The sequence below is a fragment of the Mytilus galloprovincialis genome, unplaced genomic scaffold, assembly GCF_965363235.1.
Source record: "Mytilus galloprovincialis unplaced genomic scaffold, xbMytGall1.hap1.1 HAP1_SCAFFOLD_284, whole genome shotgun sequence".
NCBI classification, from domain to species: domain Eukaryota; kingdom Metazoa; phylum Mollusca; class Bivalvia; order Mytilida; family Mytilidae; genus Mytilus; species Mytilus galloprovincialis.
In genome coordinates, this window is record NW_027468198.1 from 20258 (window position 1) to 31262 (window position 11005).

At 30.4% G+C, this 11005-nt stretch overlaps 1 protein-coding gene across 1 annotated transcript; it reads left to right on the forward strand.

Moving 5' to 3' along the window:
* Positions 1-2684: 2684 nt before the first annotated feature.
* Positions 2685-9577, forward strand: LOC143061283 (uncharacterized; the record flags this gene model as incomplete). The annotated part of the gene is made up of 5 exons (XM_076233721.1): positions 2685-2742; positions 6373-6486; positions 7148-7318; positions 8819-8881; positions 9259-9577. Coding segments are annotated over 5 exons (603 nt in total), but the record flags the coding sequence as incomplete, so codon positions are not given.
* Positions 9578-11005: the final 1428 nt, after the last annotated feature.

The following is an 11005-nucleotide window of genomic DNA, read 5'->3' on the forward strand; positions in this document are numbered from 1 at the left end:
TTTAAAAACGTTACTGGATATTGCATTGAAATGATGTAAATTTAAGTTGTGATTGATAACCAGTCATTGGGATTCCATTTTTCTATTCTGTCTTTTAGTGTCATATTTATGAAAATAGTTTAGTACAAGTGTATATGATAAACTGACAAAAGAAAAGGAATGGTGAACATATTATTTTACAAAGTATTTACTTTTAATTCGTGCAATGTCTTTATTATGTAATTTGGTTATTTTGTTGTTAATTACAGTCTCATTTACGTCTATCCAACGCCATTCATATATATAAGTCTTTTACCGGGTAACAAAAAATATTTGTGGTAAACTATTGTTGACACTAATTGTTCTGCAGATCCTCACTTCATTGATTTTATTACTTGGCAAGAGTGCTGTGTAAATTTGTAGATAACAATTAAAATAATGATAAAGTTATAAACTGTTTGATTTCATGCTTTTTGGGGTGTTCAGGTGTGAATCTTCAGTGGTGAAACATGTAAATTGATAGTGGTTTTCGAGCGAGAGATCACAGGGGTTTAATTACAAAACAAATATATTTAGAAACAGTTAATATTAAATTATATGATGATAAAGTCAATTAGAGATTACAATCCTGAAATAAGAATTGTAATTGTCACATTTTTCCAGCTAGTGTCTCATCTTGTGAAGTGATAGCCCCCTCGTAATATCTAAATATTAAGTGCAGTGTCTTAAAGTTCGTGCTGCAATAAAGTAGAAACTCGCACAACACACTTGATGATTTTTTCTATCTTTTATATTGAAAATTAATCATTTAGAATGATGGTATATATTAATTGTCCTTGAACCCTTATTTTGGTATTTTCAAAGCTTACCACGGATTACGAATTGATGAAAGGGAGCTTTCTTCTGAAAGTAGTTGAGTATTGAGGAAAATGAAAATAGTCTCATTTTGTAAATAGGAAAACATACCAAAAAAAAACAGAAAAAGAAAATTACACCATTCAAGTAGTTTAAAATTCTACATTAACTTCTGCATCTTGATTTATAATTCGAATATACAAAAATATGTATTCTACCACATCGTTGCAATTTTGCTTACCTTAATCTTGCAATGATCATTAAAATCCTAAATATTTCCAATACACAATGCAAACAATCCATACGGCTATTAGCATTACCTTAAAAAATCATAAATCCACATAAAGTCACACTGACAAAGGGGAATTTCACACTTATCAAATGGAAGATTGCACACTTATCTACATAGTTATTACATATCTATTTAAGACAACACTAAAGTATAAAAAAAGTCGATTAATCCTCCATTGATTAAAAACACAGAAGAAAGAATGGCTGTCATCTTCTTGAGTTAATATTGAAGGCGGGAATTATACAGCCAATCAGTAAACATAAACAATAAACCAATCACTTAGCAGGAAAGTGCACAGGAGTGTATCATGATAGTTATATCTTTCCACTTGAGATTTTCTCTATGATTTATATTTATGCTATAACTAATTTTATAATTGTTAATTATTATTAATGAATTTTATGGTTGCATCAAACTTTATGGAGTTTGATATCATCAATTTTGAAATATATTCTTGTTATTAAAAATGAACAGTCTGTACAAGCTAAGAGAAAACTAAAACAAATTTATTTCAAATGAATTTGGAATTTTAGAGGTTTTTCCCTCAAAATAAAATAATTTTGTACTGGCTTCAAATGTCAAGATGTTGATATATAAATCATAAAATTATTTATATATTTGTGAGTAATAAAATTAGTTTAGTTAAGTTTATTATATATATAGGAAATAGATAAAAGGAGTTTAATGTCTAGATCGTTATGTATATTTGACAGCCAAAAAATAGTGACCTATTTTGTAAGCGCAGATTTCTTCCTTAACTTTAAACTTTTAGGAAACAAATTATACTAGAGATTTAATGTATATTTGCCTGCAAATGAATAGAGTCCCATTTGCTCGAGCCCATTTGTTTAAAGCATATTTCGTCTCTTTTGTCAATTTCATTAAAATAAAAATGTGAGACTACCCATTTAGTGCAATCAATAGTGATAGGCATTGGCTTGTATTCCGGTCTTAAATTGTTTTTGATGAAGGGATGGTCACATTTTACTACTGTTTTAGATAACAACCTTTACTAATACGTTTATTTAAAGGATCAATAAGTTAACCTATGTTGTGTCTAAATTTAAACGGCTTTATAGATATTACTATAAAAACTAAGTTGTGTCTAAACTTAAGGGACTTGTCAAGTCAAACTTTCTAAGCAAGTATTTTTTTTATGAAACAAATTGTAAAGGTTTTAATAAAATCCTTGACTTATAATAATACAAAAATTATGTTCATTAAAATCAAAAACCAGTCTGAAGACATTGGAACAAGTTGTGAAATATATACAATGTAAGAAGGAACCAAAGAAACATACCTGTCCAAAAATTGAAAACTTACTACCTGGTGCTAACAATCTTTTATCATAAATGTTAGTATAGCGTTTCCTTTGTAAAACTGAAATATCAATATCTGGATAATGACCATTTTAGCTGTCTGCATTAGATTTTGAATCTTTACAACGAAAGGGAAAAGGTGAAAAAGTATTATACTGAACTATTGAGAACTGTTTGTCACAGTCAGTACGTCTTTCAATATAAAAATTTTCCTTTCTGATTATTTTTTTTCTTTTTAGGAAGCTTCGAACCAGCCAATACAGTTACCTAGACAACTGTCTGTCCTGGATGAAGGGAGTAAGTTACCTAAAAAAAATTGTTCATTTGACCACTATTATTTCCTTGGTAGGTAGTTTATTTAGTGGAGGGAAGAACTTTTTGTTACCTATAAGGATTCTATCCCAAAATTCTATTATGGCTTTCTGTCAAGAGAAGTGAATTGAAATTTCAAAAGATTACATCAATCATGTTAATTATTATTCGAACTATGTCAAAGGAGAAACATAGTGCTCATATATTGTTGTCAGCAGTGTCACTATTTTAAGTTTTGTCTGTTGTATAAGTTGTCCGACATCTGTGAGGCAGAATATCAAGATAAAGAGGAGGCATTTGGATCAAAACAAAATTTTATTTTTATTTTTTTGTCATGAAAATGTATTACCTGTCATGACATTATGAACCTCTTTAAGAGTTACATGACATGTGTAAGGAGATGATGAATGTTGATCAAAGATAAAGCAACTCAACAACTCAGTTACACCTAACTAGAAAAGGACATATAGGTCAACATTAGTATTCAAATAAAAAAAATATCTGCACCCTATGTATTCCTACTGAACGTTAGTCTATCAACAATCAATCTGCTTGGAAGATTTGGAAATTTACATATGTATTAATAAAGAAAATAAAAATATGGGTTTTCCTTATCTATATATAGAAAAAATATGGGTTTTTCCTATTCCTTTTTAAAGAATTTGAATTTTATTCATATATATATATATATAAATATATGTATATAGAAATATGTAGCAAACTATAAGTGAATGACTAATGTAGTGTGATATGAATTGTTATAAGGAGATTTTGTGTATGAATAAGTGTGACAGCAACTCAACAACACAATTGAACCTGGAAAGGAAAGGAGATAGAGTTTAACACATCATTTGTCAATGAATAAATTGAGCTTTAGCAAACTGATATGAATACAAATACAAGACCAATATACACCAATAATACATCACTTTCTTGGAAGCATCTTTAGTAAGATACTGGAGAAGGAAGGGATTCTAAATGCAAGACTTTCCAAGACATGGCAATGCAAGATTATAACCAATTTTGAAGTCCAACCAGTATAGTGTTGGAACCATTTTACACATTTATAATAGCAAAGTGCTATCTGTCCAAGTGTACGATTTGTCCAACTGTATGGGTTGGAAACTTGAAAAAAGTTAGTTGGTGACATTAAAAATGTATATACAATACTATAAAGCTAGCTGGCTAGGAAAGATCAATATACAATTCATGTAAAACAAAATCTGAAAGTTCAGATGGCCATGTACTTTATAATTCCTTAATATAGCACACATAAACCAGGTTTATTGCTTAGGTATACATCCTTTATGCTGGAATGTTTTGAAGTAATGATCCCTGAAGAAGGTGAATAGAGAAATGGGCATCAGACACAGAAAAAAGTGTTATTTTCATTTGTATTTTGACACCAAGATCAGGAAAGAGAAAACCTTGCAAAGAACTGTAATAAAACTTTGAGAACTGAAGTCAATATCAGTAAAAGGATTAGGGGCAGAAAAACCTGGAGGTATTTTGTTGGCCCCATGTGTCCCATGGGGTTTCAAAATTATGTGTATGCCTCTGCCGTAGTGGAGTGTAAAACTCTGTTTTGAGAATCTTCCTCCAAATCAGGAGCACCTCAATCTATGACCTAATTATCCACTAAAATAAACACTTAAAATGTGACATTTAGTATATGATAAGTAGTCTTTCATTAAAACTAAATTTTGTGTACCAACATAATCATTGTAATAGTTACAAAAAAATTACAAATGTTGCATTTTGTAGTTTAAACCTATTTATTCATGAAATTTTACAAATATTTCAAAATGTAGGATTTGGAAACAAGCTTCACACAGTTTACATCAATCATATTGCTATTTTTATTAGTACCTGTATCCCTGTGATGAGAGATATAACTGGGAACTTTATCAATGGAAATTTAAAACTGAATAGATTTTTCAGTCCTAACTTTCTTAATAAAAAAAAGAGTACTGTCACGTACACTATTAAGATTTCAAAAATAATTGCAGTTGTTGTTAAATGACAGAATTCAACTAGTTGAATTTTAGATAATTAACTATCAACTTTAATTGAATGTATAGATTTAGAAGATGCAGATCTCTTCCATTGGTCTAAATTGAATCCTAAACTAAAGAAACGAAATTACATTAAACAACAATTGATTCCAATAGTGTCAACCTTCCACATGTTCTAGCTGTTCTTTTTTTCATTCTTTATATTTTAAGACTATCAAAAGATACCCCCCCCCCCAACCCCCACCCCAAAAAAATGAAATAGAAACAAGGGCCGTCTTTCCCCTCAGAGCTATTCAGCTCTTTGATTATCATTTACTCCATAGAAATTTATTGTCACATTTCCACTTATTTTAGAATATGAATTGCGTAATTCTCCGACACTTGTTAACCAGTCCTTCAGAATTGTCACTTACTTTTTTTTTCGTATTGGCGTTTTTCATTAGTTCCACAAAGTCTCCCGTTTCGCCTTCTCCCACTGCGACGAAACGAGCACCGTCACCGTCATTGTTCGCCATTGTCGTTAAGGACGCAATGACGTCACGTCATTTAGAGGGCACAATATCAATATCTCTTTTTTGCCCCGGGCAATTTTGAGGTTATTGCATATGCCAAACCTAAGGTATTCATAACAAATATGTGATAAACAATGTATATTCACTTTTACTACCAACTGATAAATTAAACAATCTTTACTATTCAGTAATAACAAGCACTTATTTTTACATTTTAATATTTTATGATGTATTTAAATGAGTAGTTATTGTTGCAAACCCCATTAGAAATTTGAATTGAGATCAGTTTTGGAATAAGGGAAAGAGGGATGTGTAAAAAAAATTGGGGGGGGGGGGGGGGGTTCAATTTTTCTCATTTCAGATTTCATAAATAAAAAGATAATTTCTTTAAACATTTTTTTGAGAGAAATAATATTCAACAGCATAGTGAATTGCTCAAAGGCAAAAAAAAAATTTTTAAGTTCATTAGACCACATTCATTCTGTGTCAGAAACCTATGCTGTTTCAACTATTTAATCACAATCCAAATTCAGAGCTGAATCCAGCTTAAATATTGTGTCCATACTTGCCCCAACCGTTCAGGGTTCAACCACTAGGTCGTATAAAGCTGCGCCCTGCGGAGCATCTGGTTTTACAAATGGAAAAATCGATGATTTGTTTGTTATGGTTTACTAACTTAATAATGCATCAACTTAATGTTATGAAACAAATACACAATGCTGATTAACTCAAAACTCTGATCTAGTAACATTTTGGGAATAATCTCTTTTACAGTTCTTAAGGTATGTCCAAGTATAACATTATATGCAAGGGGGAATCATCTGTGTCCCTTGGATCATTTTCCATTTATTTTTTTTTAAATACTTGACACTTTAATTTAAAAATAAAGGATGCTAAAATTATCTACAAACAAATCAATGATAACAGTACCATATAAAATTTGGCTAGAATTTACCTTTTCTGTAAACAAGCTTTAAGTTATGAAATCATGCCATGCTGTCAGTTTGTGGTATGTTCATTGTGTACTATAAAATAATTAATTTCAGCAGTGCAATCTTCTTGATGCCTTTTCATATGTTTAATTTTAGGACCTGCTAATATCATGTCATCCATTCCTGTTCAGACGTTAAGAGAAATGGGGAAAGATGATACTATAATAAATCAGGCTATAGATCGATGGAGATCCAATAGACGACAGACAGGTAAATATTTTATTCAAATCTTCAAATCACAAGAAAAATTCAGCACTATGCCAATACAGTTTGCTCCTCTTCCAATTTCAACTTTACTTGTTAGAAGAAATGCAATTCTTTCTTGTTGTATTAAGGTCTTGTTGGACAAAAAACCATGAGATCCAAGGATATCTCTTTTCCTTCTGATATATGTCAAACATGTCAGCAATGATGACATATAGTTCCCCAATGAATCTTAAAGAAAAACATATTTCATATTTTCGTTTAACTTGGTAGACTTATATAATTAAAATCCTGTCAAGATGAAAATGTTTACTATGAGAACAAATACTGTTAACATTTTGAAGCCATTTCCTAGTTATAAATAAAGGAAGTTGTTTATCCATTCAATTTATTCTGTTAGTGATAATATGTCCAGTATTGCCAGCTTTCTCTATGGGTTTTTTTGTAGGCAAATCAGACCATTTAAAGTCATTCCTATAACTACTTTGCAATATTAATTCATTATTTACAATAATTTGCTCATTTGTTCCTGTTATATTTTATCTCAAAAAAGTGCCAGCATATATTTTTTCCTACACTATGAATCTCAGTGTACAACATCTGCAACAAGGTACTACCATGAGAGAACTGCTTTAATAGGTTAAAAATATTATTCCTTTAATTACAGGGAGATCACATGACAATGCAGAACTACAGGCAACAGAGATATATGAAGTTATCCTACAAATAGAGGAAGAGAGAGAACAAGGAGCATCAGCATTACCAACATCTGGACAACAATTGGCTCTAACACATCCCACTAATCAAGTGGTGCCACAAACAAGTGTGGCTATAGCAGGTACATGAAGAAACATCAATTAATAACAATAATAATGATGTTGTGCCACAAATGTGATATTTTGCCAATCTCTGACAGAAACAGCAGTCAGCAAAATTTCTTCAACAAAAAAACAAATATATTTTAGTATATATATTATTTATCCATCTGTCTGTAATTCAGCCGACAAATTCTGGTGAAATTCGGTCAGAATATTCTTTCTTAGGAGCTACAGATATTCCAAAAGATCATTTTCAGGAGTTACAAATGAGATCTGTCTCAAGAATTTTCTCAGGAGTTGCAAATCAAAGTTGAAATGTGTTATTAGTTTTCATACGATCATGCATTATTATGTAATGTGGTTTTAGATTTATGTATTGTCAACTTCCTGTCTACTGAAAACTTTAAGGTTCCAACTTCTATAACTTTTTATACACAGTTTCCAGGAAACTTTCGAGATATGTAATGTCAGGCTGTTTGTGAACATATTTTACAGTGTGATTTGTTTTCAGCTTCATGACTGATTAACTACATGTTTACTGAATACAGATACCATGACAAAATCATTTAGAATTGTTGTTAGAGACCATTAAATACCAATGTAGATTAGGTTTACAGATTTAAGAAGTATGCCAATACATTTGTAATAAGAAAAATAGCTACATTCCCCTAAAATGATTTTACACATAATGGGTATTTATGAAATATATGTCACATGATTCTTGTGAACTAGAATAGAAGCTTCCTGAAATATGTTGTCAGACTAAGAGGATATAACTTTACAGTGTGAAATGTTTTCAGATTCATTATGCATCAGTTTTTTGGTTTACCTAAATCTTTAGTTAAGTGTATCATCATTGAGCAGTAGCTAACAGTTTTACTTCGTTTTAATTGTTTTTATTAACCACTGAAGATAAATGTCGATCAGTTCGATAGATTTCACTATTGTTGTTCCAAAAATACTGTTGATCAATTGAAAAATAGTCAATTCTTTTGTTTCATCTAGCCAACATTGACCAAATTATTGACATGTTGATACGGACTACTAACACTTTTATGACTAGTTTGACAGATTTCCTTTTTTGATGGTCAAGTATTATGTCTTTTATTGAAAATTAAAAAAAAATACGAAAGCTAATTATGCATTTTAATTAATTTTAAAATTTGTCAACTATCTCATTCTTTTAAGTTTATTTTATTTAAGATACCTCAAGTATTTTTCATTTATTTTATATACTAAACTATTGTTATAAGAACTGTGATTACAGTTAAAACCTCAAATAGAAAAACGTGTAGGATTCAATCATCACTTAATCAACTTTATAAGATAGTTGAAAAATTCAGGATAACAAATGTTTAATTTATAGGAATTGAACAGGTGGATTATGCTGTCATTGGTATCATTATGTTTAACAATGCCAGTCTATCTGTAAAATTTCTTGTTGTCACTCTAAAATGAATTTGACAATCTAGTCATAATATAAACTATTAAGTATATCAGTATTTTTTATTTATTTAAAGAAGAAACAACAGAACAACCAACAGGAGCTGAAGGCACCACAGATGATTTGTCCTATTTGGAAGGTAATCTTGTAGAATAGCAATGCAGTTTCATTGAATGAATTGAACATGATCGATCTCACCTAATTTAGTCTAGTACTCTCAGTTTTAAAATATGTGAATGTTATTTTGTAAGGTATTCGCAAACCTTTATAACAATGGAATGCTTTTAAAGAGTTTATAGTATACAAATATTCTCAAGTAAACTTAGTAAAGACTAAAAAAACTCACCTCTCTGGTTTTATTTTATCCCTAATTCAAATAAAGCTTAAAACATTTATTATGAAAATACCATTCTTGTATATAAATTTATGGCTTTAAAAAATATGATAGAATAAAAGAGTGCAGAAAAAAAGTTGATATGTACCAATTAAAGCAAAGTACATTTACTGTCATTTTAGGATTTGAAAAAGTATTAGAGGAATATGAAGAGCAGAAGGAGAAACTGACCTGTACCATATGTATGGAAAATCCAGTAGCTATTGCGTTCTTACCTTGTGGTCATCTTGTCTGTTGCCTGGATTGTGCACCAGCTATGAGAAAGTGTCCTATATGTAACGAAATTGTCAAGGGAACCATCAAAACCTTCTTTCCTTGATGTATGATTTGTTTTCAAGATATGTTTTCTTTCATTTTCTAAATACTTCCTCAAATATATTAACACAACTCTGTTAAAAAAGTATACCAAAACTGCCTCTGCAACACTTTATAGAAGTCAAACAGAATATATTGGTTGGCCTTCTTGTATATTTCTATGTATCAAAAATTGCTTTCATGATCTCTAGAAGGATGAAAAAAATATTTGACACAATATCGTCGATTGTTATCTGTATATAAAAGAAAAGGAGATGCCAATGAGACAAAATCGCAATAAATTAACAACTATAGGGTTTCTGTATGGTCTTAAAAAATTAGTAAAAAACAGTTTAGATAAATGAGTACAACTCCATAGTATTGTACACTGCAAAGGGACAGAACGAAAAAGAACTTTTACATGTCATGTTTTATATAACCTTCCATCATTACCGAACTGAACAAAGAAATAACATGACAGGTGTCGTATACGGCGCAGGAAATGCTTACCCTTCCGAAGCACCTGATTTCACTCCTGGTTTTTAGTGGAGTGTGTTGTTTCTTATTTATTATTTATAACTGTTGATGTAAATGTCCTTGGTTTTTTGAGACTTTGTTTACTCCTTGGTTTTGATTGTTATTGTCTTTATATATGGAATTTATAAATAGTCTTATCGTTTGAAAGTATTGTATAAGCCAAAATTCAAGAAGCCAAGGTAATTTGAAAAAAAAATGCGAATTTTGTGAAACTGCATTGAAAAAAGAGAAAAGGCACCAATTAAGAATACTTTTGAACTGTAAAATATAATCCAGAAAAAAATACATGGTTGAGAACTCTCTCTCCTAATAAAATAACATATTTTAAAAGTGACTGTAAACATATATTGACAACAGTTTACTTAGAAAAGTAAAGTTATCGGAATATAGGACATACTTAGGTGACCATTATTAATATTTCTTTCTTGTTTTCTATGCAGTCAGTTCTGCAAAGATTAAAATTACAGAGATTAACTGTTAAAACTGTCACACTACCAATAATCAACACAAGCTGTTGAAAAGTAAATACACATATGCTGGAGATTCGAGCATCTAACTACCAGAAACGAACGTTTAACTTCATCACTAAATTTATACTTTTGGATGCCACATGAGGAGTAAGATCTAAATACCTATCCTGAGCACATGAGTTCACCTGAATTATGCTGGGAATGGCATTGTTCAGACTTGAGATATCTGTGTTGTGTTTTGTAGACTGTTCTTTGAATTTTTTGTCGCGGAATGCTTTTGCAATGTTTTTCACTGTAATATTTAATGTAATTTTCCTTCCCTTTTTTACTCAATGTAAATTTGAGAAGAAAAACAGTAGTAAAAGCTCTGTGTCAATTTTCAAGTGTGAGTTGGAATTTAGTATTGAACAACATATCACCACTATTCCATTCAAGCGAAATTTCAAAGTTTGTTTTGCAGTAGATATAATATTCATTCAGCTTGGGCTTTCAATGGAAATGTAAATTTCAAGGGAATGGAAAACTTCCATGATGGACTTGACTACTGAAATTAAAATGCATATCAACC